At 40.4% G+C, this 19,729-nt stretch overlaps 1 protein-coding gene across 1 annotated transcript in view; it reads left to right on the top strand.

The window, feature by feature from the left end:
- Positions 1–17,498: 17,498 nt before the first annotated feature.
- Positions 17,499–19,729, top strand: part of PGAP1 (post-GPI attachment to proteins inositol deacylase 1) — a gene marked incomplete at its 3' end in the record, with an annotated part of 69,813 nt that continues 67,582 nt past the window's right edge. Inside the window, exon 1 of the mRNA XM_079710761.1 lies at positions 17,499–17,666. Within this exon, the coding sequence (XP_079566887.1) occupies positions 17,520–17,666 (147 nt within the window). The 5' untranslated portion in view covers positions 17,499–17,519. The remainder of the gene's footprint in view (positions 17,667–19,729) is intronic.

A 19,729-nucleotide genomic window follows, 5' to 3' on the forward strand; every position in this document is an offset into this window, starting at 1 on the left:
AGACTGAATTTCCTGTGCTTTGTTCCTTCGTTTCTCTCTATCTTTGTCTCCTCCTATTATTTCCTGGCTGTAGGTACACTCTTATTTCCATATTCAGTTTTTCACTCACTACTCAATTCATCCATGTAGCAAATGTTTAGTTAACTTCTACATGCCAAGCAGTGAGGATACAGAATTCCAAGATGACCCAAACAGAATCTAGTGGGAGAGATAGACAGCTTGCTATTTAATATTGCTATGAAAGTGTAATTGGTTAAGTACAGTGGCAGAAAAGTGCACAGGGAATTATTGGTGCCTCCAACCAGCGGGAGTCAGAGAAGATGAAGCCCTGAGCAGCAACTTAAAAGATGGGTGGGAAAAATGAGTTCTGTTAAAAAACTTACATTTTTTCATTGCTACTTTTATCTCCAAGAGGGTACATTTGCACAAATGATATTTAAAACAAGTAACCCATGCACCATGAGTAAACTTTGCAAATGTGAGATCTGGCTCTGTCATGCTACTGGTAGCAGACGCTTGGTGCACCCTCAGCCTACTTCTGGTTTCAGCCACAGCTGTGGTGGACAGTTCCAGGCATGCTGGCGGGATTCACCTCCTGTACCACTGTATGCACAACACTTTTCTGCCTCTGGGTTTCTCCAAAAGCCTTGAGCCTCGTCCAAGTGCAAGTTCAGCCCAGAAGTATTTTTGCATCTATGTTCATCCATGTGATTAAGCTGTAATTTTTTTCCTTTTTTGTACCGGATTTCATATCAAGATTTTTTTTTTTTTTTGGTTGCATCACGCAGCTTGTGGGATATTAGTTCCCTGATCAGGGATTGAACCTGGGCCCTTGGCAGTGAAAACGTGGAGTCCCAACCTCTGGACCTCTGGGGAACACCCTCAAGATATTTTAATATCATAAAATGAACTGAGGAGTCTTTATTTCTATCCCCTGGAAATATTTGTGTAAGATTGAAATTATTCTAAGTCATCTTTATCCTTATTGATTTTTTTCTGCTTTTATATATCTATAAATTATTGACAGAATTGTGATATTCTTCCACTAAGGATGGATTTTTTTTCTCAAAATTGTTGAATTTAGTGTGTTTTACATTTATAGTAAGTATTGAGCATGTGACTTTATTTTTAGCTTGTTATATTGTGTTTTTTATTTATTCCACTTGAATATTTGCTAAAAGTTTTCTGGGTACAATGCTTTTCTTTCTGGAGCAGTTTTAAAATTCTGCTTTAATTTTTTTAAGGGATATAAGACAATTCAGCCTTCCTCCCTTTTGTGAGTCATATTTATAAGTTATATTTTTCTAAGAATTCATCTATTTCATATACGTTTTCAAATTTATTGTATAAAGTTGTTCATATGAAGAAACTAATATTTACTGAAGATATATTACGCATTGTATTATATACTATACACTTGTGTTCTAGATTCTATTTTTCTTTTTTAAAGTTTTTTTAACAGATTTTTCAAGATATAGTTGACAGACAATAAATTGTGCACATTAAAGTGTACAATGTAATATGTTTTGACATATGTAAATATCCATGAAACCATCACCACAATCAAGAGAGTGAAAATATCCATCATGCCCAAAAGTTTCATCATGTTGCTTGGTAATCCCTTCAGAGTACTCCATCCAGCGTCTGTGAACTATGAGATTTTCCAAACTGGCTGGTGGTAGCAGGCACTATTCCTGGCTCTTTGCAAACTCCCAGCCTGCTTCCCTTAAGGCCTTCCTATGTTCTTCTCTGGCCTCAGGTAGTTTCCTCACACTCATGTGCAGATGTACTAGGTTCTCTCTCTGCAAGGTTCTCATTGTCGAGTGCTACTGTCTTGCAAACTCTAGCTTCCTTAGTGTCCCTGGACTCACAGCTCTGTACTCCCTGCCAATCAACTTCTTAGCAACTCAGGGAACCTGCTGCGCTCCACCTTGATTCCCCTTCCCTGCACCGCCATGACCTGGAAATGCTCAAGGTAGTAATTTCCAATCACAGGGCTCTCCTCATTCGTTTTCCATCTCTTAGGGAACACTGTTCTTTGTTCTCTGATGTTCAGTGTCTTGGAAATCGTTATTTCATATATATTGTCTGTGTCAACTACAAATTGGCACTTGCCATCTACCTCTACGAGAATTACATCATGTGCTGCTACAGCTGCTGACTTTCAACACCCCCTGAAAGGAGCTCAAGGTGGAGAGCAGAGATGAGGCACTCTGTGCTCTGGGAAAAACTGACAGAACAGGGCTTCATATCTAACAGGGTTAGATATTTTCAGGAGCCGATTTTATGAGCCCAATTCTTATATTTCCTCATATTTAGAAAAGCACTAAAATCCTTCATGGTGACAACTGCTCCCCATGACTAGCAGAAACTTTCTGCAAAAAAATATGTGCTTGATTGCATGTACTCCCCCTTCACCAAAATCACATATATACTGACCTTCCCCCCTACCTCTCTGGAGCAGTTTCTCAGAGCTATCTGAAATGCTGTCTCCCGGGCCATAGTCCTCAATTTGCCCCAAATAAAACTTAACTCGCAACTCTCACATTGTGCATTTTTATAAGGTGGCATCTGGCTTTTTGGTTGTTTTAGACAGGATGATAAATCTTGTCCCTGTTACCCCATATTGGCCAGAAGTGGATCATAATATCCTTTTTTTTTTTTTAACATCTACAACATCTTGTTTGCTTTTTCATTTCCTTTATTCCTCCTCTTTTTCCTCCCTTGATTAAACTTGCCCAAGGTTTGTCTAATTAGTCATCTTGAGAAACCAGCTTTTGTTTGCTGATCTTTCCTTTTATATGTATATTTTCAATTTCATTCATTTCAGTTCTTATTTTTATTCCCTCCCTTTTATTTCTTCATTATTCATTCATTTCTAACTTAGATTCATAATACCATGTCCTCCTTATATTCTGGTATAAGCATTTAACACAATAAGTTTACCTCTCAGTAACATTTGAGCTGCATCTCATAAGGTTCATTATGTATTATTTTCATTGTTCAATTCTAAAGATTTCTAAATTTTATCACGATTTTCTTTGACTCATGAATTTTTAGAAATGTTTTAAAACTTCTATATGGATTTTTCCTAGTTTTCTTTTTATTATAAATTTCTAACTTAGTTACTTTGTAGTCAAAGAAAGTTATCTCTGAGGTATAGTTGATAATAAACTGCACATATTTAAAATGTATAATTTAATAAGTTGTGGCATATGTTAACACCCATGACACCATCACCACAGTCAAGATAGTGAAGTTATCCATCACTCATAAGATTTCTCATGTTCCTTTTTAATCTCTTTGACCAGGCTTCAAGTAGATCAGGCTGAATAACAGAATTTTTTTTTCTCTTTAAACTGTGTTTTAATGGGTTCCAAAATTCTGTAACAGATTTTCAACAGGTTGTTTCCATTACAAAGTATTGATTTTAGAAATAATAACTTAAAACTGCCACACACATACACACAAATGGTCCATAACACATTCTCCTTTTCTTCTGAAGGTTTTACAATGTATCTGTATCATTAATCAGCCTTTCACTTAAATGGCCAATTGAGACAATCAGTTCTGAGACCATCCCCCACCACTGACTAAGACAGAGTGGCAGGTATAGGGATGATATTCATTTAGCCTTCTGAGCTTCCTGAGCAGGCAGGTGAACCTACAAGCACCAACAACCTTCTTGTCCACTTCTTTGGTGACACTCGCAGAAACCATCTGTCTCATGTCACCAGTAGGAAGACAACTCAGAGGAGGATAGTCAGAGAAGCTCTCAACACATGTGGGCTTGCCAGGAACCATATCAATGATGGCAGTCAGCTCAATGAAATCTGATCATCAGATTTGATGATCATCAAATGATCAGATCATCAAATCTGATCATCAGATTTCAAGACTTTGGGACCATATTCCATCTTTTTCCTAGAATGATGGCTAATCTTCTCCTTCAGCTCAGCAAACCTGCAAGTAATGGAGCTGTGGGACAGTCCAGCACTGATTTGGCCTGGATGGTTCAGGTGATCACCTGGGCTATGAAGTCAGCTGCTTCCATTGTGGGCCATGTTTGCTGTCACCAGCCACATTGCCACAGTGAACATCTTTGACAGACATGTTCTTGACATTGAAGTCCATACTGTCACCAGGAAGAGCTTCGCTCAAAGCTTCATGGTGTATTTCAATAGACTGACTTCAGGTGAAATGCCGACTGGAGCAAAAGTGACCACCACACTGGGTTTGAGAATACCAGTCTCTTTGAATACTTCACCCAGTCAAGGATTGGTATCATATAGATGACTGTTAGGATAATGTTGTGTGCAAGTAACAAAAATCTAACTTAAAATAGGTCAAGCAGGGGCTTCCCTGGTGGCGCAGTGGTTGAGAGTCCGCCTGCCGATGCAGGGGACGCGGGTTCGTGCCCCGGTCTGGGAGGATCCCACGTGCCGCGGAGCGGCTTGGCCCATGAGCCATGGCCGTTGAGCCTGCGTGTCCGGAGCCTGTGCTCCGCAACGGGAGAGGCCACAACAGTGAGAGGCCCACATACCGCAAAAAAAAAAAAAAAAAAAAAAAAAAAAAAATAGGTCAAGCAATAGGGAAATTTTACTATCTTAACAAGGAGTCCTGAGGAAGGGTGCCTCTAGGGCTACTGAATTCAGCAGCTCAGTGACATCACCAAGCTCTTGGGACTTTTATATCCTTGTAGCCTTGCATCTTTTAGGCTAGCTCCCTTCCTGGTTACAAGATGGCTGCCTCTTATCCCAGTTCAGATGCAGACATAAACAAGCCCAGCAGATGAAGAGCTCATTTCATTCTTGTGTACCCTTTTTAAGAGTGAGGAATAGGGGGCAGGACAGGAATAAAGACGCAGACGTAGAGAATGGACTTGAGGACATGGGGGGAGGGGGGAGGGTAAGCTGGGATGAAGTGAGAGAGTGGCACGGACATATATACACTACCAAACGTAAAATAGATAGCTAGTGGGAAGCAGCCACATAGCACAGGGATATCAGCTCGGTGCTCTGTGACCACCTAGACAGTTGGGATAGGGAGGGTAGGAGGGAGATGCAAGAGGGAGGAGATATGGGGATATATGTACATGTATAGCTGATTCACTTTGTTATACAGCAGAAACTAACACACCATTGTAAAGCAATTATACTCCAGTAAAGATGTTAAAAAATAAAAATAAAAAAGAGTGAGGAAGTGTCCCCAGCAGACTTCCCCTCATCTCATCATAGCCAGAATTGTGTCACAAGCCCTTGTCACATGCCAATCTAAGATAAGAAATACACCCCATCCCCTCCCTTCACAGAGTTGGAACTGGGACTGGCCTCCCTGAAGGATAGGGCTATGTGGAAGAGAAAAGACAGTTCCCAAGGAAAGAAGGAAAGTATTACAGGTAGCAATGAAAGCTATCTGCTACATGAAGCCATCCAAAAGATATAATAAAAAGAGGAGCCATTTTACAAAAAGAACCCCAACAAACTCCAACCCTTAGAACACCATAGCCCGCTTGTGTATCCCTGGGGAGTGTACTTATGTAATGGAACCACATCAGTGCTCGTTTTCTTACGAGATTAAGGGGCAAGTGTAGGGGGCAAAGGTGTGCATTCCTCTAAAAGTTTATAGCTTATAAACTAGCCTTGAAGCCAATACCCAGAGTGTTCCCTCGGGATACAGTCAGTCCTCCTTGTCTGTGGGTTCCGCATCCGCAGATTCAACCAACCTTGCTGACTGTAAGGGACTTGAGCATCACAGATTTTGGTATCCTCGGGGTGTCCTGCAAGCAATTCCTGGTGCATTTTGGGGGAGGACTGCATATTTAAGAGAAATGATTAAACTGATCATTTCCCAACTACTATAAGTACACCCTCTAACAGAAGAGAACTAAAATTAGTCATTTGTTTTATTGAAATTAAAACTATTCTCTTCCCAATTTAATAATCTTTATTGAGTTTACAGGTAATTTTTTAAATTGCATTTCATACTATCAGCTGGTTTCAGCTTTTCATCACAAATTAAAGGACAGAAACCCTTTGCTTCACTTGAACACTTCTAGCCCAGTACTATGCATACAAGATACTGAATAATATTGCAATTGAAAACTAATTAATTCACTCAGGGAACCTCTGGATTTATTGTTCTCCTTCTCTAGTAACCACTGGAGGGAATACTCAAGGATTAAACATTTCCATAAAGACAATTTATATCCTTACATGTTTGCCTACAAATTACCAGCCACAGGATGAAATGGTTTCCATGGTAAATTGGGAGGATCATTGTGGTAGTTTATTATCTTGGCTTTGTTCCTTAGATTCAGATTTCAAATGGCTATACACAGTAGTGGAGAGGTAATTGGGACTGGTACAAAAGTAGCAGAGATGGATGCAAGGTTGCCCAAAACAAATGCCTGCTACATTTTCCACGTGCCATGGTACTGTGCTAAGTCCTTGTACATGTATTAACAATTTTATCTTTCCACAACCTCATTGGCTTGGTGCTATATTATTCTAATTTTACAGGTGAGGGAAATAGCTGTAAAATACCTGTAATAGGGGGTCATAAAGGTTAAGAAACTTGCCCAAAGACACACTGCTAGAAAGTGACACAGTCCTAGTCTGTCTGACTCAAGAGTTTACACTCTTAACTACTGCATTAAGACACCAAATTGTAGACAAGGTCTACCTGGATTTAAATATTTTCGGTCCCTTACTACAGTTCTTGCTTTGGGCCTTCCTTTTAAAGCATTAAAAAAAACTGTATGCAACCAATCACTAATATTCTATACCTCTTTAATTCTAGAGCCGTGGTTCTTATAGTGTGGTCCCCAAACCAATAGCATCTGGCATCACCTGGGAACTTGTTAGAAATGCAAATGTTTAGTTCCTAACTGAGATCTACTAAAGAAAAATCTCTGGGTGTGGGCATAGCAATCTCTATTTTAACAAGCCTTCCAGAGGATCCTGATGCAAACAAAAGTTGGAGCACTGTTCTAGAGAAAGCATATAAAGGTTGTTTAGGCCTCCTTTCTCCTACAGAGGGTTACAACAGCTCCCAGGTTGAGGGGGGCTGAGGTCCATGCTCAGTTTCTCTCTCTAGTCCTGTTTTGTTCCACAGTGTCTTCTCTGTTGAGCTCTTCTGCTGACAGATTATCGTGCCTTAACGTTCCATGGTCCTTGTCGTCAGGCTTGCTGCTGAGGGTTCACAGACTTCAGTAGAAAGCTACTGCTACATTTTCTTCTTTTTCATCAGATTTTATGTTGCTTTCTACTTTGCACTTCTGTTATCTTCATTTCCCCCTTTCCTCTATTTTTCTTTTCAGATTTTTCCTGAGAACATTGCATTCTGCATGACACACTATCCTAATCTGCCTCCTTTTCCTCTCCTGTTCTTTCTCATAGTAAGATGTGCTCCTAATTACTCCTTCAGAAGCTATCATTTTGACAGCAAAGTACTGGCTTCTTCGTGGTGCCTAAAGGAAGACACTTCCATTTGTAAGCGATTCTAAAAAATCCTAAAACTATCTTTCGATACTTTCTCTTTCCTGAGAACAAGAATCATTTGATTTCTCACTAAACTGAGAATGCTTTGAGGACAGGATTCATGTATAATTCACACCAGTTACCCATTGCTGTGAAAAGTGATAATCCTCCAAGGCAATCACTCCCTTTAAAAAATTGTGGTAAAATACATACAACATAAAATTTACTATCTTAACCATTTTTTAATGTACAGTTCAGTAGCATTAAATACATTCACATTGTCATGCAACCATCACCACCATTCATCACCAGAACTCTTTTCATCTTGAAAAACTGAAACTCTGTACTCATTACAGAGTACTATCCCCCCCTCCCAACCCCTGATAGCCACATTCTGCTTTCTACTGCTGTGAATTTGGCTACTCTAGGAGCCTCATGTAAGTGGAATCATATGGTATTTATCTTTTTGTGAGTGGCTTATTTCATTTTGCATGATGGCTTCAAGGTTCATCTATGTTGTAGCAGGTGTCAGAATTTCCTTACTTTTTAAGGCTGAATAATATTCCACTGTAGAAACACATATATTGTGTACACACACACACACCATATTTTGTTTATCCATTCATCTGTCAATGGACACTTGGGTTGCTTCTGCTTTTCGTTATTGTGAATAATGCTTATATGAACATGGGTGTACAAATATCTGTTTGGGGACCATCACCCACTTTTACACATGATATCAGCACCATTAATCCATGAGTGCTCCCTATATTTACGATGGACAGGTAGATATGGATGAGGAAGGGTAAAAGGCAGGCCCATAGAGGCATATCTAGGGCCTCCAAGGCATGCTGGCATCTGACCACAGTGCAAGTCCCTATAATCAACTTAACTATATTTTCAGTTCCCGTGCTCTTGTCTCTCTGCCAGAACCCACCAGGAATCATCTTCATTTTGTTCCTTAGACTCTGGCTCTCTCCTTTTCTTCTATTCAGACTTGGGGCCTCTGGTTGTTGTCTTGGTTCCTTGACTTTGTTCTGTTCCTCACTCTGCTTTTACTGATTACACTTTGGCCACTTGTCACCTCCTCAGTTTCTGACCTCAGTCTTGCCCCTACTTTTTGGATTCGTTTCATGAACTGCTTGAAGGGACCCATCTCAGCACCAGTTGTGAGAAAAGAGGATCCGTTATCTTCCATCCGGCTAGGCATCAGGGTAAGTCAGGAGCACTGGAGTAGGAGATGTTGGGCTAGACTGAGCAGACGTGGGTACCAGTACATACCTGTCTGCCTAAAGCTCATGGCATGTGACCCACCCACAAGACCCAGGAAAAGATAGATTGAAAATCAGGCTAACCCCCCCCCCAGACAGTCTGCTGGCTCTGTCTGTTCAAAGAACTAAATGGGTGTTAGCCATGCAGAGCCTCTCAGAGGAGAGTTCCTAGAGCCTTTATAATGTGACTCATTGAATTGAGGGTTTTAAGAACAGCAGAGCCAGGGACCCTTTCTGTGTACCTATCTCGGCACTGGCCTCTTTTGACATCCAGCAAGTGGGCCTGGAATCTTCCCGTGTGTTTCACTTCTTGGGGTCTTTGAAGCAGGGCTTTGCAGCTGGCAACTGCCCAGCAGAGAGGGCTTAAGAAGCATAACAGCAGCTGTAGGTTTGCAGTAAGTCTTGCAGTAGCAGAGGGAAAAAGTGTCAACACAGCTTTAGGAAGAGCCACTAAACAGAAAAACAGATACATGCTGGACAGCTGCCCTGGACCATAGGTGTGATAGGGGTCCAAAATCAACCGTCCACAGAAACTCTGTGCCTTCACTTGGGGAAATGTGCTTCCCTTGGGGAGACTCCCTAGCTCCTAAACATACTAAAAGATAGTGCATCTTTCTGCTGCCTGTAAGTAGAATGTACTCATTTCTCCTTTTAAGGACTTCCCACCTTCTTTTATTAAGTTTCTATTTCTGAATGTCAATGTGGTGCCATCCATCATGTTAGCCTCTTTGACAGATAGAAAGATGGTGGTCCTTATGTTCTGTTAGTTGTGTACCATTAGTCTTTCTTTTTTATTTTTCCTTTTGGTGCCAGGAATGTCTCTTTGACTTTACTGGGGCTAGTACTAGTTTTTCTAAATAGCCAAGTGTTATGAAGCTCATAGTAATACTAGTTACATTTTTTTGAGTGCCTATTACATATCAGGTACTTTACACAGATATTTGTAATCTTCCCAGCAATCCCCAGAGTAGAATTATTCTTCCTATTTTTCAGATGAGGAAACTGAGGCTCAAAAAAATTAATTTCCTAAGTCATAAAAATTGTGAGTCAGAGATAAAAACGGAAACAGGCCTCCTTACATTAAGCTATCAGTTGAGAAAATTTCATTTTGAAGTTTGGACTCCTTAGAAACTCCCTCTGCTTCTTATCAGGTCATAAGTAATTTAGCATTAAAAAGCTAACTAATCAAGGAAAACAAGATAACAATTCTTCCTAGAAATGTCAGTTTGCTTCCAGCATCGTCTCCCATTTACTGAGATTATCTTAAACAGGAGTTTGTCCCTCAAGTTCAATAGAAACCCTCTGCTCACCCTGTTTTTAGCATAAAAAATATTTAAACATGATTTTTTATCTCAGTAGTCTATCACCAGGACCAGGAGGAGTATGCATTAAGAATTTTGTAGATGAGACACTCATGGTAAGAAAGGCAACAGTAGAACTTTGTGCAGGCTTAGGTTTCTGATACTGCTCTATAAATGACCTAGCATATGAGTGGCTATTACTTTGGTCCCTATCTCTCTAAGAGGAAACTTAAGAGTCATAAAAACAAATAGTATTTATTTTGCCTTAAAGTTCCTTAGAGAGATTTCTTATATCCATATATGTTTGAATACACTTCATAAAATATATTAGGTAGTTATTTAAAATGGATCTATTAATAAGATTAGTCATAATACTATATCAAGCAGTGTCACAATATTTCATATATATATATATGCATGGTGATATTGAATAGAGAAAACTCTGGTTAAATTGACGCACATTTAGCTAAAGTTCAAATAACACTTAACACCTAAGTTTGTCTGCTATCTCACCATTAATCACATTTCTTGACCAATGTCTAACGAGTTTGGAAAATCAGAAAATCTGCATTGGCCAATGTTAATATTCACATATAGAATATTGAATCTGGAATATTGAATTAGAATCTTCTAGCCCAGGGATTAGCAAACTATGGCCAAGAGGCCAAGTTTGGCCCACTGCCTGTGTTTATAAATAAAGTTTTATTAGAACACAGCTACACTTATCCATTTACCTATTGTCTATAGGCCCATTCATGTTACAACAGAAGAGTCGAGTAGTTGTGACAGAAACTTTACAGCCCACAAGGCTGAAAATATTATCTGGCCTTTTACAGAAAGTTTGCCGACTCCTGATTTAGTCCATCCTCCTCAATATACAGATGAGGACACATTTCCAGATCCTTTGCTAATATTTCTATAGGTCTTACCAAGTTCCATACTTTGCTTAAATATATGAACAAGTCCTTTAGCCAAAACTCACCATCTTTTCCTATGTGCCTTACTGTTCTCAAGATAAGTACATGTTTGTTTCACATGTTGGTACTGTATTCTCTTTTAATATAAAGACTTTTATGTTAGCTAAGGTAAATTTCTGGATTAATATTTTATTCTCCAAGTCTTTTTCAAAAACTTTTTCAAATATTAAGTATTGTTTTACAAAAAGTAGTCTACTTTGGCTATTAGTGTTTACAATTAAAATGTGTTTGAATACCACAAATTCTGCATTTCATAGTAAAAGACCCAAATGTAGCTAAAACCTTTATTTAAAATATAGGGTATTAGTAAATAAATAAAAAATATTTATTCAAAAACACTTATGGAAGAATACCTCCAATTATTAGGCCCTGTACTGAGTGTAGGTATTAAAAATGATCAAGACCCTTGTATAGGCCATGCCTTTGAAAAGCTGGAATCCTTTGGAGGAAATAGACATATAAGTAGAAAACTGATGTAAGGAAGCCCCCAAACAATGATATGAATCATTCGTTCCCATTAGAGCTGTTATCTGAATTTCAGTATTCATTATCTGAAAATATTAATATGCCATCTAAAGCCTCTTAAACTGTACTTCCATTAAAGCAAATTTCTATTGTGCACTTCACCCAAAAGAGAATCCTCTGGCTTTAACTAAATTTTTAAATAGAGGAATACTGCTTTTTATTCCCCCAGCTTTATTGAGATATAATTAACACATAACACTGTGTAAATTTAAGATGCAAAATGTGTTGATTCGAGAGGAATACTGCTTTTATAAAACACATAGCACCACTAGGTAACATGAAAATGCTAAATCAAAATTTTGTTATCTATAGCTATCTATATTGTTCCAGATCATGATTTTTATCCACAGTAGATACAAATATGTAGAACAAAGAACAGTGTTATAATGGTATTTTGCTCTGTTGAACGGAAATACAATTATTTTCCCCTTGACTCCTATCATTTTTTTAATCCCGTCCTCTCTCTCTTTCTTATTTCTTTAAATAAAACATTTCATCCTAGAAGTCTTTATCCTTTTCTTAGAAATTCTCATTACTTACTTATATTATTCCCAAGAAATGTTAAATCTGAGATCAATAATTTGAATATTTGACAGTTTTGATGCAAAAACATATTAAGTTATTCAGCAAATGTACATAGTACTTTATATTCAAAAGGTATTCTTCATCCCTGGGAACGAGTTTAACTCTCTAGGAGAAAACCAACATGTAACCCAAGAGATTAAATTTTTTGCCTGCTTTTAATAGCAAGAGACAACACAAACAGAATCAAGAATCTGAATTGCAAGGTTGAGTTTATGTTGCCTTTCATTTTGCAGCAATGGAGACTGAACTGGTGAAAAAAAGGGTAATCAGGTTGAAAATCCTTACTTTGTTTTTGATGATCTATTCTCTGTTTCCTTGGAAACAGAGCTGGCAGCCACAGAGTTGCTGGCATTATGTTTTCTTTTTAAGCTTTGAAGCATCAAAGAAGAAGGTGAGGTTTTATGACTGTAATTCATAGAATCTGAGTTATTTTCAAGTAAATTAAAAACAAATATTATTGAATGCCTATTGCATATAAGGTATTAGGAGGTAAAAACTAACAAGTTTGAGAAAAAGTTTTAAACCAATTTAGGGGAGTAAATCTTAGTTTCTAAGAGCCAATCTATTATATACATATTTTTTTAAGAAAAAGAGGAAGTAAAGCTTATTTAAAAACCTATAGTGTGGGCTTCCCTGGTGGCGCAGTGGTTGAGAGTCCGCCTGCCGATGCAGGGGACACGGGTTCGTGCCCCGGTCTGGGAGGATCCCACGTGCCGCGGAGCGGCTGGGCCCGTGAGCCATGGCCGCTGGGCCTGTGCGTCCGGAGCCTGTGCTCCGCAACGGGAGAGGCCACGACAGTGAGAGGCCCACATAACGCAAAAAAAAAAAAAAAAAAAAAAAAAAAACCTATAGTGTGAGTGTAGTACATTGAGATCCGTATAATTTATTGAAATTAATTTTAGAAAGAAAATAGATTCCCACACCAAACAGCGTGATTCTTTCTCCCTGTATTCAAAACTAGATAATACAGGGGTGGTTACCATGTGTTGAGAGGACAGTTTTTGCCTCCTGTAAATAAAACGGACAAAAGCCAAGGGGAGCTTAAGCAGATCTAAAAGGTTTCCTAAAAAACTGATATATTAATGAATTTATTAAATATTTCAGTCGACGGGTGATTGTCAAATAATTATAATATGGTCATTGCCTTTATGAAAGCTGCATTAATTTAAGTTTAAAAAGCCATACCTTTAAAAACCCTGACTGAGATGAGCAGGTAAGATTTACAGGCAGTAGTTGCAGGGCGGATTTTTCTTTTTCTTTTAATAAGAGCTAATGCAAATCAAAACCACAGTGAGATATCACATCTGTCAGAATGGCTATTATCAAAGAGACAACAAACAACAAGTATTGGTGAGGTTGTGGTACTGTTGGTAGGAATGTAAATTGGTGCAACCACTATGGAAAACAGTATAGAGGTTCCTCAAAAAATAAAAATAGAACCACCCTATGATCTGGCAATTCCACTCCTGGGTATTTATCCAAAGAAAACAAAAACACGAATTCAAAAAGTTATATGTACCCCTGTGATCATTGCACCATTATTTACAGTAGCCAAGATATGGAAGCAACCCAAGTTCCCATCAATAGATGAATGGATAAAGAAGTTGTGATACACACACACACACACACACACAGACACATATATGTGTGTGTGTGTGTGTGTATATATATATATATATATATGTAATGGAATATTACTCAACCATAAAAAGAATGAAATCTTGCCATTTGCAACAACATGGATGGACCCAGAGGGTATTATGCTCAGTGAAATAAGTCAGACAGAGAAAGACAAATACTGTATGATTTCATTTATATGGAATCTAAAAAAGCAAAACAAATGAACAAACCTAACAAAACACAGAATCACAAATACAGAGAACAAACAAGTGGTTGCCAGAGGGAAGGTGGGGTGCAAGGATGAGAGAAATAGGTGAGGGAGATTAAGAGGTACAAACTTCCAGTTACAAAATAAATGAGCCACAGGTATGAAATGTACAGTGTAGGGAATATAGTCAATAATAACAGAATGTCTTTGTATGGTGAGAGATGGTACCTAGACTTATTGTGGTGATCATTTTGAAATGTATAGAAATATCAAATCACTACGTTGTACATCAGGAACTAACATAGTGTTGTAGATCAGTTATACTTCAAAATAACGCACAGAAGAAGAGACCAGATTTGTGGTTACCAGAGGCTGGGGTACAGGAAAGGGGAATTGGACAAAAGTAGTCAAAAGGTATAAACTTCCAGTTATAAATAAGTACTAGCGATATAACATACAACATGATAAATATAATGAACACGGCTGTATGTTACCTATGGAAGTGGTTAAGAGAGTAAATCCTAAAAGTTCTCATCACAAGGAAAAACACTTTTTTCTATTTAATTTTGTATCTATATGAGACGATGGATGTTCACTAAACTTATTGTGGAAATCATGTCATGATGTATGTAATTATGGGGTACACCTTAAACTTAAAATTGCTGTGTCAATTAGATCTCAATAAAACTTGAAGAAAAAATAAAATTAATAAGATCTAAGCATGCTTGTATGCTTCAGGGGAGAGAGAAAAGAAACAGAGAGATTGACAGAGACTTTATCCTGATAGAACTAATTTCCTGAAGAGAAAGGAAGGAATGGGAACTAAAACACAACTAGAGGGATTTGCTTTTGATGTCCTCTAACGACATCGTAATAATATTAATGCTTATTACTATGTGCCAGGCATTGTTCCAGGCACTTCAGATGTATTACCTGAATTAGGACTGGATGGAGATAATGAACTTGGAAATGAAGAGTTGAAAGAATGTGCACCTGAAAATCAAAATGATCACTGTGAATATGAATAGGAAGATAAAATTATGTACTGATAATCTGCTAAAAAAGAAAGAAAAGATGGTGTAGGCAGCCTAAAAAGAGGTGGTTTGAGGACTAGGAGAGGGAGTTGACCAGAAACATATAAAAGTATTTCTGAACAGTAATTCAAGTGACTGTGTCATTTTCTCCAGCAGTGCTCAGATACACTGGTGTCAGAGCTCAGAGCCAGACTATACTGACCCAGGGTTGGACGTTTATAAGCAGAGTAGGATTGAAAGACAAGAGTTCAGGAAGTTGACAGCACTGGCAGAGGGTGGTTAAGTGATGCTCTGGGTTAGGTTAGACATGAAATGAAGTGAAGCCAGGAGGGGGATAATAATAGGAAAAAAGAAAGTAAAAAGGTAGTGATAGAACAATTACAGACAGAGTCCATTGAGTCTCTCTCCTACTCCCTTCTGAGTGTACCATCAAGGCAGCAGGTTGCCACAACTCATGAAAGCCACCAGAACAGTAAGCTCTGTCATCTTCAGGTTCGGGGGTTTCTCCACGGAGCAGAGTCCTAGGAAAGGATAAAATCCTTGCTACTCAAAGTGTACTTGACTGACCAGCATCACTAACATCACTCAGGAGATGGTCAGAAATGCAGAATCTTGGGTTCCACTCCAAAACGGAATCAGAATCTGCTTTTTAAAACAGAATCTCCGGGCTTCCCTGGTGGCGCAGTGGTTGAGAGTCCGCCTGCCGATGAAGGGGACACGGGTTCGTGCCCCGGTCCGGGAAGATCCCACATGCCGCGGAAAGTCTGGGCCCGTGAGCCATGGCCGCTGAGCCTGCGCGTCCGGAGCCTGTGCTCCGCAACCGGAGAGGCCACAGCAGTGAGAGGCCCGCGTGCCGAAAAACAGACAAAAACCCCCCCAGAATCTCCAAGTGACTCATATGTACATTAAGTTTAAGAAACACTGGGATAAACAGATGAGAGTGTAGCTTCACCCTTGGTTTATTTGTGCTGAGCGTGATACGCTAGGGGAAACAAGGAGCAAACATCCTGCCTGTGATGTTCTTGAGATCCCAGACTATTGAGTATTCCCTTTTTAATGCATAATTTAAATCCTTTCTCAAATGACTCCTTACGCCCTTCACAAACTCCTGCCTAATTCCACCCCGGACCCCAGGTGCTCTCATATCTGAACATCACAGTATCCTATGAGATAAACTATAAGCTTCCTTTTAGTTTTAAAATTATTTGATTTTATGTATCATAGCCAAATTTCCTGTGCACAGAAAAATTGCCAGAAAATCAGCCCAAGCGAAATGAAATTCAGTTAGTGCCAAAAATAATCCTCAGAAGCATTCGGCAGTTAGCTACACACACGCACACACCCCATCTGCTGTTGGGTCAGCTTTAGAGGGTGCTACCGTGTCTTTCTAACTCCTAACAGACACTGTTTTGAAGCTGCTATACGTGATTGTGAATGGTTTTTGAGCTGCTTTTTTACCCCCCTTTTTGTGCAAAACCAAACCGAAATTCATCTAAATGAATTTAGTCACTTGAGGGAGTCTGAGTGGAAGCTTGAGCGAATTTGCCTCCACATGTTAATGTGGAACCAACTTCCAAAGAGGTGGAGGAGATTCTGAGGAGTAAGGCAAGTCAGCGATAAACGGATCACACAGATACCTATCGGGAGCATCAGTGTTCATGGAAACATTTGGTAACGTTAAAGACTAACGATGCTTTTTGTGATTCAGGCTTTCATCTTATACCAAGACCAGAATCTCGTCGACCTGCTGGTGGTTTTTTAAGAGTCCGTGCTTTTAAGCGCTGTTAACCTACTGGGCCGGCGTCGGCGGTCAAAGAGGGGGAGAAAAAGCCATTTGTTCCCTGTTTAAGCTAACTGGTCCAGAGAGCTGTGAATGTGCTCCGCCACCGCTGCGAGAACCGAAATCGCGGAGGCCTGAGGCGTTTCAAAATTGAACGGTTAGGGTTTTTAAGCTGCGCAGGAGAGGTGTTCGCGACGTGACAGCTGATGGTCTCCGGGCTCTGATGTCCCCCCTCCCGGTTGGCTCACCACCATTAATCGCCTCCGCGTCTCCAGGTTAGCGCTCCCGACGCCCACCCCCAGCCCTTCCCACTCCTCGCTTGCAGGACCCCGCGCTCCGCCCATCCCTCGCTAGTACCCCCCCGGTCCCCACTTCTTCTTTCCCTCCAGCCAGCCTCTCAATTGCCCTTCCCTCCCCTTTCTCCTTTTCCTTTTCCTCGCGCCCTTCCCTCTCTCCCCTCACCCTCCAACCCAGCCCACTTCGGTTTCTCCCTTCTCGGCCCTCTCATTCGCGCTCCCACAGCAAACGCCGCCTCCCCCCTCTGCAGGCTAGACGCCTGGCGGGAGGTGCGCCGAGAGGCTACGCGCAGGCGCACTGCGCGGAGGGCCCGCGGGCTGGCCGGGCATCCACGCAGGCGCGCGGTGCTTGGACTTAGCTCCCCGGCGGGCAGCCGGCCGTTCTTTGACTCCCTGAGTCAGGGCTGGGGGTCCCGCGGCGGCGGCGGCGGCGGCAGCACCATGTTCCTCCACTCCGTCAATCTCTGGAACCTGGCGTTTTATGCCCTCATGATCTTCATGGCGACCCTGGGGTTGTGGGACGTCTTCTTCGGCTTTGAGGAAAACAAGTGCAGTATGAGCTACATGTTTGAGTATCCGGAGTATCAGGTGAGGTTTCGCCCTCCCTTCGCTGGGCGCTCCGAGGCTCGGGCCCCTCCAGCCTGGCCCTTCTGTGTGTTTCCCCTGCGTCGGCTCCCCGCCCCTCTCCTGCCCCCTTAGCCCAACCTTGTCCCCGCTTGCTTCGCCCCGGAGGACTCCGCAGCCCCCCGCGGCCCCTTTTTCCTGCCCTTTGTGTCCTCTCTTCACGGTGGGGTGTTTGATAGATGGTTCCCCGAGCATGCTCCCCGCCCCCCTCGAGGTTGCTCCCCGGTTCCTTCGCGGTCCCAAATCCCAAGCACAGGCTCATCAGGAGGGCCGGGCCCAACGCCCCTCATCCCCAGAGACGCAGCTCCAGTCCCTCTCCCCAAACCCAGACCCCATCCTCCCCGCCTCCCTGCCTTAACAGGTGCCCCGGGCACTCCTTTGCTTCCCACGCACCGAAATTCTTCCCCTCCCGCCCAGGGGTTTGCGCGTCGGCTCTCGCTTTTCTAGAAAGGAACCGAGCTTCTGCAGAGCGTGTACTGGCTACACAGTTCCCAGGGTTGCCGTAGAGACTTAAGGGGTTTACGTCTGAAAGGCTAACCTGATGAGTAAATAAATGGGGAACTAGCGCAGTTGTCTCCTGTGAAGGTTTTGCGGAGCCCTCTTGTTTTGTAGGTCGTGGGTCGGTGCGTGTGCATGCATCCTGTGTTGATGCGTGTCGCCCCTTACCAGTTGCATACGAAATCTATTTCATGGTGTTATTTTTGTTTTCTCAACTGTGTTTGCAATTGAAGAGAGACCCGGCCCTTCTTCCTCTTCCTCTCTCCGCCGCCACCTCTTTCGTTCCGTTTAGGATATTTTCAGTCACAGTTGCTTTATCAGTTCAGCATAGTAGACGCTAGAATTTCATTCATGACCAGCTGTAAAAAGAGATGGTGACAAATTGCACAACCGTCCAAAGAAATTTCTTCCGAATGATCCTTTTCTTTATAAATGCATCTCCTAATTATGGAATATATATTGTAATAATAACTCCCTACCTTAGAAGTATATGTACTATAATACATATTGATACAATGCATTTAAAACCATAGCAGATTTATTCTTTGAGGTGAAGGATGCAGATCCTGATTGTTTCCGTGTACAGGTCATTATGAAGGAGCATATTATTTGATTATCCTGCTAGTATTTAGATCTTAAAACTACTTAAGGTTTAAATTGCTGAACAGTCTCCTTTCCCATGGGCAAAATTCGAATTTAGATTTCATTTGTTTTGAGATCTTTACCTTGGTTTTGCATCAGTGCTTTTAAGGAAGTGGAAGCATTTGATATCAGATTCTATTGAAGGAGCACATTTTAACATGTTACAGTTGTCTCTTAATTTCTAAATGAATATGCTGGTTTATGTTTATGTTTATCAGAGGCCACATATAGTTAAATATAGTTAAATATATGGGCTTTTAGTTTAGATTTTTTAAAAAAAATAGAGCCCTTATAGTCTCCTTTCATTTTTCTATGGTTTAATAATTAGGAAACTCCCAATAGATTGAAGTAGGTCAGTTTAGTTTTGTACTGCATTGAAGAGTTTGGTTAAAATAAAATCATTTTGGAACAATACAGTACTAATTCCCATTTATTTTTGGATTACCCACAATTATTGAAACTATTTTAATATTTGCAGTAGTAGAAATCACTTAGTGTTGGGAACAAAGCATATGGACCTCACAGATATATTTCGTGCCTCATAAAATTGACTGGAAAGACACAGAAAATTAGTGTAGCTAATGCAAAAGAGCTATTTGGGTTTTTTGGTGTTGTTAGGTAGTCTTATTTAGTTATTTTTGCTGTTTTGAGGTTTTACACTTCTGTTAATAATATGTTAGCACAATAATATTACAGTGGCAGGAGTTTTTGATACATATTTTCAGTAAATTTTTATTTTTATGATGTAAAAAGTGTTTATTCACCACAGTATTTGTCTTTGACTCTTAGTCTTTTTATTGTGCACACTAGGTTGCGTTATTTTAAAAATACAGTTAAAAGCTGCCTACAGAAATGATTCATTTTGAATATAATGTGAGCTTTCTGGA

The sequence above is a fragment of the Hyperoodon ampullatus genome (assembly GCF_949752795.1).
Source record: "Hyperoodon ampullatus genome assembly, chromosome: 8".
NCBI classification, from domain to species: Eukaryota; Metazoa; Chordata; class Mammalia; order Artiodactyla; family Ziphiidae; genus Hyperoodon; species Hyperoodon ampullatus.